The sequence below is a fragment of the Seriola dumerili genome, unplaced genomic scaffold (genome assembly GCF_002260705.1).
Source record: "Seriola dumerili isolate Sdu_G_001 unplaced genomic scaffold, Sdu_1.0 BDQW01000011.1, whole genome shotgun sequence".
NCBI classification, from domain to species: Eukaryota; Metazoa; Chordata; class Actinopteri; order Carangiformes; family Carangidae; genus Seriola; species Seriola dumerili.
The window spans coordinates 4,961,433-4,978,517 of record NW_019174266.1 but is presented as its reverse complement, the minus strand read 5'-3'; the positions used below and the strand labels follow the sequence as shown (position 1 = coordinate 4,978,517).

Genomic DNA, 17,085 nt, shown 5'->3' with positions numbered 1-17,085 from the left:
TTCACTGAAAAAGAATTTAAATAACATTGATCATTTGCTAAAACCCAACACTTTTTAGTTACTGCTGCTATACCCATCAAGCTTTGCATTCTTGGCACATCCACTATGCAGTTTGAAAATGACACGGTGGCAGATTTACCACTTGAAATTCTTAGCAATGAAATTAAGTTGAGTTCATGTTTAAGCATCTTAAACATGAACAAATACTTGAGGACTCAGGCTGAAGCTGCATGTCTCGGGCAAAACGTCATTCTTATGATCCAGCTGATGATCCATGTAGAAAACATGGAAATAAAGAAACAGCACTGGGGTTTTTGTATTGCAGTGTCATCCTGGTATGAAAAGTATGATGAGGAAGATTGTAATTGTAATTATTATTCTAACCCTGTTTGGTTGCTCAGCTTAAAAACGTTGTTTACACTTTTAATGTTGCAATAGAAAATGCTTTTAGGATGAAGACCCACCAATGTTTGACAAAGGTATTGCTCTTGGATAATGGCTGAAGTTGTGGCGTAAACTTCACAAAATTCAATTAAGAGTATGACAGAGCTGCTATCTTCACCTCAAAGTCTGCAACTATAGCATCCATAACTGGTTTCAATATTACACAGTGGGTGTGACTGTCATGAATATTTTGTTTCTGTAACCAGTAACCTCACAAACTAATGTAGTTGGTTGGTGTTCACCTTGGCTCGGTTACTTAACCAGCAGCTTACATTACAGCGGATATAAAAACTACTTAATCCATTCCTTTTACTTTTGTGATTTTGGTAATAAAAAAAAACAAAAAACAAAAACAAAAACAAACAACCCATCCCTCCGAACTCTTCAAAGTACCTCTCTGACTGCAGCCCCGTTCACACCCCGTTTCTTTAGCGGGAACCAACTGGTTCTACTTTATACATAAAATATCAACAAGCTTTTTTTCTAGCAAGAGCACTAAAAATGGTCCAGCAGGACCTGTATAAATATTTCCTGCCCATGCCTGTGGTTGTGCTGCAACTACATTAGAGAGTGTTCTCTGAATACACCAACTTCTAGAGAGATGAAAATGTGCTTAAATAATATTCTTTTGTATTATTCAACTTTCTGTTCCGTGATAAAAACAGCTTCTTACAAGGTTTATTTGAACTTGAGGTCAGAGGGGAGGACGCCTCAGTTGCTTCTGGGTGATTCCAATATTATTACAGCGACATCTGGACACAAAATGACTTTTTATTATCTCACAGAAAACCCTCTTCATTTGACTGATAAGAAAAGACACGCCAGTTCATTAGCGATAACACACCTATATTTTTTTTTTTGTTTGTTTGTTTTTTTTAACACCCAGCACAGGCGATGTACAATTTAAAGATATTTGAAGTGCCAGCATTATTAAAGTAATTATGCTGAATCTTATTACTGCTGTACTGACCACCAGATATTTGAGAGGCGAGAAAATGATGCTGCATGTAAATCAATACGCTCCTTCACACACTGAGCCTGCAAAAGCATTTGATGGCATTTTTGTGCAGTGGACCATGGCAAAAGAAAAGAAAAAAGCTTGTGCACAATGTGCTTCAAGACATTTCACTACATGTGGCGAAAGCAGTGGAAAGAAGTTGGGTTGTAGCCGGCAGGGAGGGGGTATATGACTGCAATACCCATTTTAATGATGCCAATATTTTAACAATCCAGTCGCAAATTATATTAAATTTACATACATGCTTTTGAATTTAGATACATGTTAATAATTCATGTTCTCTCTGGATAATTCAGGCCAAGCTAGCGTGTTGAATGTGGTACAATCTTCACAGCTGAAAGAACAGTGTTAAAAGCCTCATGAGGTTGATAAAGGTGAACTGCAACATGTTTCGCGGCCTGGTTAGGAAAAGTGTTTGCTCATAAAATGTATCTCTGGCTGTTCATTTATCTGTAAACATTAGAAAACATGTCACTTGGCATTCGGTTTTAAAATCGTTAGGTGTGCCAGAGGAGAGCAACTATTCTCTCACATGCTGGAGCGTTGCTGCTTCACATTAACGCATGTCAGACCTTATTTTCATCAGCTGTGATTTTGTCTACCTATTAAATGGAGCCATGTGGAAAAATGCTACAACATTTTTACTTGTTATGTAAAAGTGAGTGATGGTGTGGTTTTAAATGCAGCAAAAACAATCCTTGATTAAGCTTGAGAGTTTCAATGTGACATTCAAGGGAGCTGCATGTACATTTATTTTTGGATTTTACTCTTAGTAAAGAGGGAGCAGCTTTTTAAATAATCCACTCTGAGGTTAGATCGCGTCTCTGTGGATACTCAGACCAAACGTTCAGATACTTTTTGTAGTTTCACCTAAACACCCTTCAGCTCTAAAGATGAAAGCTGGCCCGAAAGAGCCGAGCATGAAGGCAAAGATATTCCAGCAAGATATCACTGCACAAAGGAAAAAGCATATCATATTTGATGTAAATTCTACTTGATCTCACAGACACACACACACACACACACACACACACAGGTACCTGGTGGTATATGGGGCAGACTGTTATCTCCCTGCCTCCCACAGCACATATCACTGGAGTCTCATTGAAAATAATGATCACACTCCTGTCATTTAAACAGACAGCAGCTCCTATCAAGGCACAGGTCCCTGTGTTGTGGAATTAAGACATTTACTCAGTCAGACTAATAGATCTCATGCGCTAAAGGCAAACAGCAGCATTCAACTGAGTGTTGTGTACCACTGAATGACGAGCACTAACTCAATGCAATTTAATGGACAAACATACTGAACCCAATATACAGCATAAGACCACATTGGCACAGACACTGCCAAAAGCAATTAGATTTTCTTCTGAATATAACAGACTAAACAACGGGATACGATTTTCAATGTGACTGGTTTTTGGATTCTCAAAATGAAACGTTAGGAGGCAAAATTTAATTTACTTAAAGACGGTGAATTATTCTGGTTCTCTCCGCCTGTGTTTGTCGTTCATTTCCAAGTCAGGCAGATCGAGTGAACCATCTTTAAAGATACTGGCAATCTTCAAGAAACACACACTTGATGTCCATGGCAACAGCTGGCAGCACCTGGCTGGTATCTTGGCAAAACAGCTTGTGGATGCAGCCTTTCAACAGATCACATAATAATGTATTCGCAAGACAGAAGAATGGAGTAACTTGTTGCAAGGCTCATGAATTTCTGCTTCTTTCTTTTTTCTGTTCTACTTCTGTTTATATGAAACAAAAAAGCAAAAACATTATAAGATGTGGTTGCTCAACTTAACCTGTGTGTGTCTCAAACTTTGAAAATAACCCGTGACACAGAGAGGTGCCGAGGATTTTTACAGAATCTGTTATGTGCGAGAGTTTCGTAAAAATGTTTCAAATAAGGAAACAAATGGTGGATGGTAGAGAATCAGCCAAATGGAATGACATATCAATGATCAATACCGACCCCAATAAACAGGATAAATATAAGGAGGGAATATGATCTCAAATTATAAACCCTAAAGATTAAAGAGACACACATAAATTATACAGTAAAAATCCTTCATATTCATTCACGGGTTGTATTTTGTTGTCCATTTGAAGTTTTCCCGTCTTTTTCCAGTGATTATATACACTGGGGAAAAAGTCAGACTCACTGGCTTGATGTGCAAGTGGAAGCTAAATGTTTTTTTAGTTTGCTGCACACAAAGAGAGAAAGATTAATGGCACTGGAAGCTTGGACAGCCTCCCTCGCCTCCCCCTCTTTCTCCATACTTTCCTCCTCTCTGATGTCGCTAGCAGGAAGTTGCTGAGCAGACATGTCACCCAGCAGAGTACAATTGAGTTTGTAATCTCTGACCCTGCAGTGGCAGAGAGTCTCTCGCTCTCTGTCTTTCTGGTTCTCCCTCTCCAGGAGAGATACTTTTAGTTATACTGCTGCTGGGTCAGGGCTTGGCTGGATAAAGATCTCTTCTCAGATGAACACACACAGGCATGTGTGACATAAAGCAATTGCATAGGCATGCCTGGGGAATGTTGGCAAAAACACACAAAATCGGCTTGGCATAATGACTGAAGCGATGCCTGCTCTCACATTTGGATGGGAACAGGCATAAAGAAAAGTGATTAAACTGAGAGCATTTCCCGTTCCTGATAAAATCATAGCAGGGAAACACGGTCGCCCACTGGTTCTGAGCAAAGTACTTACTGACTACAACACACAACCTTCATTCATTTCCTCATTCCAAAACAGAAAACTGGCGCAGACACTGGCCTCATGAGGAGCCATTTTGGGGCATCAACAACAAACACCAGATGTGGAGATGGGAGATAAATGTCAAACATATTGATTCTACGCTTCATTAAAGCTGATTGTGTGTGTGTGTGTGTGTGTGTGTGTGTGGAAAGGCACTAAATAGATAAATAGATCACGACATTAAAATCTACAGTTGTGTTGTTTTATGCAAACATTGTTTAACGCAGTCGGAGCCATTATTTCAAAGACAGCACAAACCGAGAAGCAGAAGACTGTTCCACACAAAAAACAAAACAAAAAGGCGTTTGCCAGCTTCACGCTCTAAGAGCCGTCTGCAGAGACGCACTGGCAGAGCTGCAAACATACCAAACATAGTTAAACATGCTTTAACCACAAACTCATAGGATTTTAACGTTTGGGCTGTAAAGACTCAAAGACTCCGTGAAGTCCATTGACTTAATTTGATTTAATTTGACTGATTGTCTTTATTACCCTCCCTCAGTACATTAAGTATCAGTCAGAAGGTACTAGGGCGAGATGATATGCAAAAAAAAAAGGTCATATTCCAATTATTTTGGCAGATATTGAGATTTCAGTTGGTATTGAACATCTCATTTTCACTGAAAAAATAAACAAACTCCTCAGAGACTAAATATTACTAGAAAAGGGTTAATGAAGATCAAAGGAATAATAGTGGTGCAGATACTTGTGAATAAGTTCTAGTTCTTTTTATTAAATACATTAAAAACCAGTTACATGTTTACTACAATTATAGCCATAGCAGGTAATATTGAGTGATTGCTACCCTAAAGCTTGAATATAATATAATTAACCCAGCTGAAAAATACATAATTTGTCCCAATGACTAAAAACCAACGAGTTTCTCTAATAAGAAAACAAACTATCTCTTCCTTTTTAGATAACTTTCACATTACTTTAATAAGAATCTTATTTTCAATGCCGCCAGTTAAAATAAAAAGAACTGGTTGCCTCAGAAGGTTTCATATATTGTCATTCCTATTCTGTTACAGTCAATACGATTAGTCAACACTAACGTTATGAGTCCCCTGCAGGCTTTTCTGTTTATGTGCTAAAGGACTGTACTGGAGTAATGACTACATAATGACTATGACTTAAGCAACATTTTTCCAGTTCAAAAAAAAAAATAAACTGTCTCAGAAATAAATCATAGGTCTGGTTTAGAAGAGCAATAAAGCATCAGATAATTTTTAAAGCGAAAGGAAGACTTTGAACCTGTTTAGCATTCAGGCAAACACTTCATACAGCTCGGCATTTAGTTACCTCCCTTTGATTCTGACTTATTTTCATCAACACTGCTGTCTTTCACACCATCAAAGGAAGCTGTCTGGAATGTCTCTCATGTTGCCTTTATCGTTGTTCCAAGTGCCTGTGATCAGCATTCAGAGAGAAGGAACAACTCCTATTATACGAGCAGATTAAAATGGAGGAGAAGTAGAGATAATAAAGGGGGCTTAACTGTCAGTTTCCCCAGCAGCAGAAACTGTGTGACATTCGATGAAGTGGTCCGAGGACAGCAGTGAAATTCTAAACAGTGCAGCAGGCCATTTGAAGTCTGGCAGATGGTTCTATGTATTTTTCATGCTGTTGAAAACCTGTGACTGAGGTTTGGTTGGTTGTCATCCAGTGCCTGGGGACCCTGGGCTGAAAGCATTCTACACACCACTGCAGAATCACATGATGTCTGACCTCTCTGCCATGGCAAACTGCCCAGCAAGGAAAAGGGAGGAAGGGGAGGAATGTGAGTGTGTTAGTGTGTGACTGAGGTTGTGCAGAAAGAGATAGAGAGAGAGAGAGAGAGAGAGAGAGAGAGAAAGAGAGGGAGAGAGAGAGAGAGATGAGCAATTGCACGTACGCGCACGCGTCTGTTCACATAAACCAAATTGTCCACGACCACATACAACTTCACAGCCCTGACCTGTAAAGCATACCGTTAGAGGGAAAGTGTGGAAAATGTGAAGATGGAATGATGGAGGGGGAGGGGTGCAGGAAGAGAGGGGGGCAGCCACTGCTAAGGATTCACACAATGTTACAGAAAAAGAGGAGGGGAGGGGGGGGAGAAAAAAATAGCATTGCTTGACTTCCCTTCCTTTGGAATGCATCCAATGTATCCTGTGAGAGTGTGTGTGTGTGTGTGTGTGTGTGTGTGTGGCATGCTGGCAGGAAGGCTTTCAGCATATAAATATCACATTACCACACAAGGAAACGCAGGCATCAGTCCGAGCTTCCAGCTGGCCTAACAAGCACAGGAGCTCCACTCTGGAGGTCAAAGGGAGAGCTTGCACAAATGGAATTCCACAGAAACCGGCACTTCTTTTAACAGATAAGTGGCTCGGCTTGCAGCTATGTGATGTGGTGTAAGCCTATGGTTTCAGTTATCTAACATGTTGGTGCGCATAAATCTACTGAGCTGCAGTCTATATATATATTTTGTGCTAGAATGGAATTAAATATACAGTTTCAAAAATAGGCTTCAAGCTATAATGAAAACAACTTAAAGGCTTGGTTTTTTAACTGGACGTTGAAAACAAAAACAAATACAGTATAGGCCAATGAACAATCAAATAACAGAAAAGACAGACACAGAGCAACAGTTACGAATGATTTGAATAGCGATATGATTTTCTAAGCAGTATGATACGGATTGTGAAAGCAACATTTACCTGATTTGTTGTTTTTGTTTTTTTTGTTTTAATAAAAGGAAACACTCTATTCAAGCTAGACAAAGATTGTGTTAATAGACTGTTTCAGCTCAGTGTAAAAATTTTAAGAGGATTCTTTCACAATTGTGTTGATTGTTGTGTGATTACACAAATAACTGAACAAATCCCTCTTCAACTGTTTCAAACTAGTCTTTGTCAGGGGTCAATTGCAAGCACACTTCGTTTATATATAGAGTTTATAGAAAGTTCACTTTCCCATTCACTTGAATCACATATTAGATTAAATTAAATGTTAACAGAAACTTATCACTTCTAAAATTGGCTATTTTTTGACCAGAGGAGATACCATTGCGACACAGTAGCAGGTGTGCTCTTATAAATTCTGACCGGGCCGCACAGTTTGCATAAGTGGTTATTGGTTGCATGTTGGTTTTGCTACAGATCAATACTTAATTTTCACAAAAACACATTTAGAAGACTGAAGTTAACTTTATAATCCAATCATATTTCAAGACCTGCCAAAATTGTATTTAAGACATTTTTGGTCTTAAATTCAGATTATTGGATTTTAGATCTTTTCAGGACCTGCAGAAACCTGATATATACAGATGATACCGTTTCAAACGATACATATATGCAGATGACACAGTTAACTATATGAATACAATAGGTGAATGCCAAAAGATGTCACTTAACATTACAAATACAAAACTACCATTTAGCATTTCACCATCTTCATACACAAGACTACATGTAAGAGTCAGAGGTTTTTAAAAATGAGACATTAATGGAGCATCCTAGATGTCTATTTTTTTTTATTTAGATTTAATAATCTTTCTTCTTTTTAGCTTAACGACAGTTTTATTGCTCTGTTGTTGTGTGTCCTATTAACTTAAACAAAAGACTTTGTCTGAAGTAGTTCTAACTGCTATTGCAGTGCTATTCGTGCCAGTGGTTTTTAAGCCTTAATATGACTTTTCAGAGCAGATATTTTGACCTGTCAGAGCAAGAAAAGCACAGGTGTTACTAATAACTGCTTTACTCAAGTGTCCCAGTAAACCCTGACAGTGTGACGGCGATCCAGCATACACAACGCCACAAACTGAAGCAGCTAAATGGAATTCAGCCATCATTCATCATTATTTATTCATGTGGTTTTTCTATTTTGACATGTCAAAATTTCTTCTGGTCTGTTGCAAATGTCTCTTTTGTTTTCATTTTGTGAAATAAAACTGAATTGGTGTTCATTTGGCTTATGAGCGGACCGTGACTTAATGACTAAGGAGAAATGTGAAACTTGAATCTGCACCAGTTGGAAAACCACTGCTATAAACCATCCAGTACAAGCCATGTCTCAAATATGTGTCTATCTGAAATACATACAGGACGTGCCAGGGGACCTGCTGTATGTCAGCCTTCAACAGACCCCAGGTTAATAAAATACGCTTATCTGTGAAACATGAGATACCACAGATGATATTACTGTTCAAAAACCTCTGAATTATGAAACTTCCAGAGTGTATTACTATGTCAACATTTCACCATCAGGAAATTCAGGGGGCTCTTTGATTAGATAATGTATATATAAATCACACACACACACAAACAAAGCTCACTTTGCCCCCTTTTGCCCTCATAGTCGTTTCATATAAATCAATACAGCTCTGAACAGTCACTGGTTTTGCTCTTGGCATGCCTGTCAAATAGATTAGACCTCTCTGACTTATATTCACAGAGACATGTAGCTCTGCAGCTGGTAATATGGTCTCTGGAACAGAGTAAGAAATCAGACCCTTATAAAGAGTGTGGATTGATCCAGTCGTCAATTTTTAAACCACAGGAGTAAGTTGATGGTGCGATTCGAGCTCTGTATGGGGTCTGATGTGGCTTTGCTTGAGCTGTGAACGAGTATGAGGACTGAGAATGGGTCTGTGCATGTGTTGATAAATGCTGAATTCAAAATACAGCAGCGCTGTTTGACTTTATTTTATGCACAATTTTAAAATTTTGCACAGCTGAGTGTCATTTGCAAGTGTAAAGTAAACCATCTGCAGCATATCGACCACCCATAAACCTGCTCAGTTTGGCTCGAGCTCTCTGCTGATCCTTTTTAATTACCTCACTTTGCCTCTTAAAGCAAAAACATTCCAGTTTTCAATCTGTAATGTAGATGTAGATTCTTCCCAACACCCCCGTGTGCCCTCTGCAGTATGCAGGTCAGGCGTACATCTCCACCCATTGCTGCTGAGTGAGCACTGGGGGGTAGGAGTGGAGAGAGAGACCGCACAGATCATAATGGCTGGCCAATTATCAGTAGTAAGGGGTGGGGTGGGGAGACTGGTGAGTCGGGAGGAGTGAGAGATTATGGGGAGAATGGATCAATACACCAGTCAGTTTCTAATGAGGGAAAGAATTGGTCCAAGTCAAGCAGATGGAAATCCTGCTCTGCCCGGGGTGGTCTTCCTGCACTATCTGTCAGCAGGCTATCAGGTTTTGGTGCGGCTTTGTACAATAGCACCCCAACAGGGGCATGACTGCTATCACTCTGGATCGGTGATATTCAAGTATTTACAATATTTACAGCGTTTTTTTGGGGGGGTGGGTTTTTTGTTGTTGATGTTTTGCGTTCATAGTGTCTCTCACATGCTATCCTGATCTACCCACATTCCACTTTCTCTAAATATTTCATACATCACTAGGGGCAGATTTAGAAGAGCCTGAAGAATAATGGCTGTCTGTCCTTCACCACCCCCCTTTTAACCACCCACAGCTGCCAGCACAGGACAGTAAATCCTACGCCTCACCCACTCGCCCAGCCCAGCAGCTCAGCTGTGTGCTACTATGCACTAGCACAACATGCACTCCTCTACTAAAATGCTAGGAAGGGGGCTTAAACGGCTAAATGCTGAACGGCTAATAGTCTCTGCTTTTCTCTAAAATGGTGGAATAAGCACCAACCGACTGTTCAGCACCAACATTACATTTGGTACTGGTTGTTGTTCTCTGGTTGCTCCACTATTTTCTACATCTGCCTTTCTTCCTTTTTTCTGAGGGGCCTTGTGTGGGGTGGGGGTGTTATTTATGGCTGCTCTGTGCAAGTGGACACAGACACAGACACACACACACACACACACACACACACACACACACACACACACACACACCCTTTCACAGGATGAAAGGGCAGTCACACTGCCTGCAAACATGATTTTACAGCCCTGGGTGGAATGAGTGGTGGAGGAGACAATGAGGACAGGGTACAAAAGGGGAAAGCCCTTAAATTTACAGGTCCTAGCAGTCAGAATGCAAACCATGCAGCAGCAGCACACATTTTTAAAGATGAATTTTTATTTTATTTTTTTTTAAACCAAATACAGAGCTCCTCAGAAATAAGACAAGTGTCTTTATGCTGGGAAACACATATGCTAGAACGTGTGAGCAGAGATACACGGAAACACAAGCACTATATCCTTAGAGAGGATCATTGCTTTTTCTGTGGCTGTTATTTTTAATTGGTACAGAGGACTGTGCAGTTTCCAAATGTGATCTGTTTCGGTATCTCATCAAAGATAGCATACGAGCGTGTGTCTACATGTGTATGAGGGCTTGTAGCTGCTCAGGGTTAGGGCATGTTTGTACATTGTGTAGCACTTTACACATTTCTCTAGTTTCACTATCGACCCACAAATATATACGAGTGTGTTTTCGTGTGAAAACTACACAGTAAGGAATGTAGATGTTTATACACAACAGAGAAATAACGAGAAATAACTGCCACCTTATCAACTGAGGGTTTGTATTTGTTTAGAGATTTCACTCCAACGTGGGAAAAGCAGAGTAGATGTTTTTAATAATAATTAAGGCATTTGTAGAGAATCTACACCCTATTATTCAGAATGTAAATGCCTCGAAATTAAACATGTTCATAGTTGAGTTGTTATTTTCAAAGCCTGACATTACTTGAATAGTAATTAAGACTGCAGCTAACAACATTCCTCGTGTTGTCTTATTGGCAAGCTTATGATTAATGGCTAAAATAGTAGAGTATAAAATGTCAGTAAACAGTGAAAGTGCCCATCACAATTTCGCAGAGCGCCAAATGACATCTTTAAATTTCTTGTTTCAGCCCAAAAGTCAATTTAGTGTCAATGAATGATAAAAAAAAAAACAGGTATTATTCACATTTGAAATGCTGGAAGCTGTGGACGCTAAAAAAATGACTTCAACAATTAACTGACTATCATGATATCTGGAAATTCATTTTCTAGAGTGACTAATAAACTAATCGAATGCTTGTTTCAGTTCTAATAATAACAAACATATAGCAAAAAGACGTGGCCGATGGACAGACAGAGGAGTCATTCCCAAAGCCAGAGGCAAAACTGCCAGGATGAGGATGGCAATGTAATTAAATTTAAATGTGTTCCACTGACAGCGGATGGGAGAGCAACTCTGCATAGACATGATGACTAAATGTGGAGTGGGGTGTATTTTCCAGTTTTTACTTTGTAAAACTGCAATTAATTTAAAGTTATTTGGGTGTAAAAAGCTCAAGTAAACAGTTTATGAGAACAAAAAGGCAGCGCTGACCATGCTGCCAATGGAGCAGCTCCACGCTTTGCCACATCAGATACTCAGAGTCAAACCAAAGTCCTCGTAACACTATGGTTGAGGGTGGATTTAACTTTAGTGTCCATGGAAGACATAACCTGAAGATCATAGAAGGCGGCAGTACACTCTGTTGCTCTATTCATAATCAGATGGTTCTTTTTGCTGCTCATGTCTTCTGTAGCTGTAAGGCTAAATTAGCCCTTTTTGCTATGAATATAAAAGGCTGATGCCAATGTAATGTGTGTATATCAGCACCGAGTTTGGTGGAAGCTCACTGGTATGATACAAAAGGGCTTTGATGTGTGGTGGATGCTGCCTCCAGTGGGACATACCGTAAGCTAGCAGGGGCCTGCTGGTGAAAAGGTGCAGTCTGACCTCTGCTGGTAAGAGATGATATTGCAGGATTTCTTTTCACAAATGGCAGAACATGCATGCTCATCTGAGTGAAGTACAGTATCTCCTTGTACAATGTCCAAGAAATAAAAGAGAAAAAGTGTAATAAAATTATGATCATCCTACTACTTGTTGCATGCGCCAGACAGAGTGGCAGGACGTCCTTGTAGCTATAGTCCGCTCAGGACTCAAGGACTGTGGAGACTGTGTAATAACACATAGCGTTTTTACTGAAACCTTTTTCATTCATCTATTTATTTATCTATCATTTGACTCTATGCACTAAACTTCAGCGTAGTTGCCATGGGCGGAAAGACAGAAAAAACCAAGAGGAAGAGGAGGAGGACGGGAATTGTAAGACTTCCAGCAGTGAAACTGCAACAGTCTACCAAGTCAACAAAAACCAAACCACATGTTTTTTTTTGCAACTACCCTCTGCTGCCTTCACAAAGCAACCAACAGAAAATAAACTCCTCCAAAGCATGTGTGGTAAAAAAAAAAAAGGAACTTTACAAAGCATCGCAGTGGTTTTTGTGTGGATTCAAATCACACTTTCATTCGGGTCTTTCTATCCACCAAACACTGCAGTTGTAGTTCCATAATTTTACTGACCTGTTCTCTGAACTGCTCCTGAGACAGGCAGTCGGTCATGTTGACGCAGCCCAACAGGCAGCCGGTGGGGTAGTCTTTAGGAAACCTGGGCTCTGCACACAAAACAAGAGCAATCAAAGATCCAACGACAAAAAAAAACTACAAGCATCATAGTAGAGTTTGTGGCTGTGGTTTGTGCACTTCAGATAAAGCAGCTAGAAACAAATCACTTCTTGTATTCACAGTCTTTCTACTGATTTGCTGTGTATAGTATGTGCACCTCTTTTGTAGATGTGGCGGTACATGGCTTCCACCTCAGCAATCTCCTGAGGGGTGGGCTTCTTGGCTGCAGCAGCAATCCAAAGACGACCTCGGTGTGATGTGTACCAAGTTCGCCCCTCTACCCTACACACAGACACAGACACAGACACAAAATGCAATGTTACCTCTTAGCACTGCGATTTTGTTCAAAGCCTCAAAATTCATTCTGGATTGTGTTTGCTCCTTACCTCTTGATGCCTTTGACCAGCAGTGAGGCCCATGGTTGGTGCATGCTGAGGCACAGGCCTCCGTCAGCCATCTCTTGCAGCTCTTTGTCTTGGAGCCGCAGCCTGTTACGTTCTTCTCCTCCCTTGTCCTCTGCCAAACTCCTTCGCTGTGCCATGTTTCTCCTGTAGCTTTCGCCGCCTCCAACGTTCACAAACTGCAAAGTGTATTCAATATCATCATTATCATTAGTAGAATCTGTGTGAATACCATCTGCACGATTTTCATGATGGGGAAAAAAGGACCTACCTCTGGTGCAGACTGAACTATGTTGGGGTTGACCAGGTCTCCGAGGCTCTGCTTTCCACTTTGTTTTTCAGAATACACTGGTGATTTTGACATAGTGTCATTGTTCATAGCCTTGAGGGTCTCATCCAGTCTGTAAATCATTGCAAACATTTCAAAAGGAGAAGGCGTTTATCATGACTACACAACACATATCCACCCTTGCAGCCTCGATTCAAGTGGCGTCAGATAATCTTACTTGTTGTAGTACTCGTTGAGGTTGCTTCCCTCTTCAACCACTTGTCTACCAGCAAAGTCCAGCGTGATCTTTCTGTCCTTGCGAGAGGCATGGCGAAGTTCCCTAAGCTCCTCCTCCTTCTTCTTCAGCTTTTCTCGCTCTCCGGGTGACAGCCACTGGTTGGACTCAGTAGCAAAGTAATCTGACTCATCATCCAGAACTTGTGTTCTCTTGACACTGGCGTTGAAGGGGACAGTAAACAAAGAGTAAACAGTAAACGTTAACATGAAATGTCACTGTTGTCTTCTACAGTTATCGAAATGTTAAAGTGCTGACATTGCGCAGCTATCCATTCTAGAGAAGCTGTGTGTTTCATGATACCTGTTCCTGTCATACTCCAGCAGTTTGTCTTTGTGCTGGAGGGCCTTCTCCAAGCCCGCCTTCATCTTGGCCTCATGGTGTGGGAGATAATCTCTGTCTCCAGAGTCTGTCACCACAATAAGAGCACATTTATGGCATTAACCTTTGTCATTATTTCATAGATTTTAGTATTTAATAATTCTGGCTAGTTTTGACTCTCACCTCCCATAAGCTTCTTTCTTAGTTTCTGACTTTTGTTGGAGTCTCGTTGCAGGATCTCCTGCTCTTCTTTTGTGCAGACCTGAATCAGTAAAGGAAAAATAAAAAATAGTGAGTACAGAATACTGAATTAGAAAATGACTGTCAGCATCACAAGTAGATTAAAATTAAAAAAAAATAGAATCTAAACAACCAAAACTTACGTACCAGCTTTCCACAGAAAAGGCAGGGTCCTGAGCCTTCTTGCTCACACACAATGCGACCACAGGTGATGCAGTTGTTGATAAGTTTGTGCCTTTGAGCAAGGCACTCACAGGCATATCGACCAGGGAGTAAGACAGCAAGCCTGTCCTGTCCCTCTTTAGCATAGAGACTGACAAACTTACTTTTCTTCTTTGTTGAAGAACCACTACTGTTTTCTTGGGCCTTAGAAAGTAGTAAAGGAAGTAAGGAAACATGGCGATAGGAATAAAACAGATGAGGAAAATTAGCACAACAAGAAAAATGTAAGTAAAGTAGGTAGGTAGGTGATAAGAGAGCATATGTTTATATACTCACCCTCATCAAATCAATGGGGGTTTTGACTGCCTCTGGCTCAGGTTCTGTTTGGCTCACAGTCATTACCTCCTGTTTGTTACGGCCCTTGCGTTTAGACTTCTTCTGGGTATCTTTAGTCAGGTCTTGTGAGTCTAGGAAAAGCAGGCAAATTGCCATTACCACATTAGAATTAGTAGGTATTTACATTGCTTAATTATGCGCAAGTACCTTGCGTAGCAGTTTCATCTGAGGTTTTTAATGGCTGGGAAGAATTTTATGTACAGGGTAAATCAAGATATATTCAATGGCAGACATCAGGCGTTTATTGCTCTACCTGCTGATGAAACAGATTCTTTAAGAAGGAAAAGACTTGTGGTATCTGTGGCCTGTCTTTGAGTCTTCTTCCATCTGCTGAGGAGCTCGTCTATAAACTGCCTTTTTAACCCATCCGTGCCCTGCAGGAGGTCTCCCATGTACTCCTCGATCTCCTCAGCTGTTTCGATGGATAGAATGTATCTAGACAGCAGAGTGACACAATAACCATTTAATTTAATGACATTTCTTATCAAAGCGGGTGTTGTAAGGCAAAAAAAATAACAGTGCTTTCTAATTCCATTATCATCTTTATGTCTATGTGGCAAAGCAAAGGGTGTGAATGTGACGTTTCAGATTCTCCTTTTAAATAAATTTGCAAAAAAATATGAAATTCTACTTTCGCCTTGTCAGTATGAGGTAAAGAGTGTAGATTGATGAAGAACAAAAACATGCAACTATGCAACTTAACAGAATATGAAATAAGTGAAGGGGGTATGAATACTTTCCAGCTGCACTGTACATACTTAGGTAACATTTTCAATGCAGTATTTGTACTTGTAATGGTATATTTTTACAGCGTGGTATTACTACTCCTAGTAAAATAAAGGATCTGAGTACTTCTTCCACCATCCAGGAAGTGTCATCTCGAGAACAGGAATTTAATTGAGTTTGATGGGTTAGGGAATAAATATGTAATACACCTGTCAGACTGTGTACCCTCTGCTGTAACAGCTGGAATTACAAACTTATTTAGCTGTATTTGAGGATATCAGTAAATTAAACGCACACATATAACGATAATTATACTAGTTTAATTACATTTTGACACACAGACATTTCATTCAATCATACCTAAACCCATTACATCACAGTACTGCATAACCAAGTTAGCTTCTTTAACGTTAGCTTGTTGAGCGGGCGGTGTCAGATTTAACTAGCGTTAACATTTCTTACGTGACGATGTCTTCACACGCCTCCAACCCAAACTTGTGGTGTAACTGGTCCACACACCAGTGCAGCAAAGCGTCCGACATTTTACCGTCTAAAACACTTTAAACCCCCGAGCTGAAACCAAAACTCAAACCATCACACGAACGTGTTTCCAGTCGGCGGGATAACAGTGTCGCACACACATACGTGGCAGCTTGATATCCCATCCTGAAGAAAACTCTGCTGTGGGTGAAGGGGTTCCTCCCAACTCTTAAGACTTCAAGCAAGCAACCAAACATCAAACAGAAAGACGAAGAACGAGTCGTTATATTGTCAGGGAAGAGCACCAGTTAAACTGTTATTTTTCCTATTAATATATATATTAATACTAGTTTGAGTTGTTAAGCAGTCGGGATCCTTAACGTTCCTCAGTGTCCATTTCTCTTACAGTTGTATGCAAAAGTTGGGGCACCCCTGGGTTTATTTTATTTATTTATTTAAATTGTTCTACTTCTTTTCACTTCAAAAATCAACAAAATGTGTAATTTGCCCGTCTCTGTGCAAATTACGTATTTTGATGATGAACACTTGCTCATTTGGTAAATATTATTTTGGGGGTTGTGAGGAAGTCATGGGCAAAAGCGAACAGGTAGATGGAAGAATGTATATTAGCACATACATGATATCATTGTCATGCAGTCAGTCACGAGGCTGGTTTCTACAACGGGACAACATGATCAAAAGGAGTCCTCAAAATACACCGTGAACTTTTCAACTCAAGCTGAAGTTTTTTGGAAAGGTCCCCTGAGCTGAACATCAAATCTGTAGGTATTGAACAGGTTGTGCATGCAAGGCAACCTAAACCTACCGACCTAGACACCCTAAAATAAGAAGTGGGCGACGATTCCTAATGCTCCCATATGTCTTGGCATATGATCCTATAAACTAAACTATGTTTGTGTGGCCTTTGCTGCCTTTGCTTCTCGTAGGATCTGCATGCCCCTTCAGTTTCCAGTGACTGAGGGGCATATTTTTGTTTTCAACTAAAGTACGGTGCCTGACGGTATTATTCTGGATTCAGCTGTTGATTACTCTAGACGTTATGGTCTGTGTGTCGCTGTAATTGGATGTGCTTAATAAATTCAGTCACTAGGTGGCAGTTTTGTAATGCTGTGAAATACAGAACCTT

General features: G+C 40.2%; 1 protein-coding gene across 1 annotated transcript in view; it reads right to left on the bottom strand.

Annotated features, from left to right (window-relative positions):
• The window catches only part of trip4 (thyroid hormone receptor interactor 4), a 68,975-nt gene extending 52,901 nt beyond the window's left edge, over positions 1-16,074 (bottom strand). The window contains exons 1-11 of the mRNA XM_022748862.1: positions 15,921-16,074; positions 14,986-15,167; positions 14,673-14,803; positions 14,322-14,540; positions 14,118-14,196; positions 13,917-14,022; positions 13,557-13,772; positions 13,322-13,451; positions 13,036-13,229; positions 12,807-12,931; positions 12,548-12,639 (exon numbers count right to left, since the gene is read on the bottom strand). Of these exons, the coding sequence (XP_022604583.1) occupies positions 12,548-12,639; positions 12,807-12,931; positions 13,036-13,229; positions 13,322-13,451; positions 13,557-13,772; positions 13,917-14,022; positions 14,118-14,196; positions 14,322-14,540; positions 14,673-14,803; positions 14,986-15,167; positions 15,921-16,000 (1,554 nt within the window). The 5' untranslated portion in view covers positions 16,001-16,074. The remainder of the gene's footprint in view (positions 1-12,547; positions 12,640-12,806; positions 12,932-13,035; positions 13,230-13,321; positions 13,452-13,556; positions 13,773-13,916; positions 14,023-14,117; positions 14,197-14,321; positions 14,541-14,672; positions 14,804-14,985; positions 15,168-15,920) is intronic.
• Positions 16,075-17,085: the final 1,011 nt, after the last annotated feature.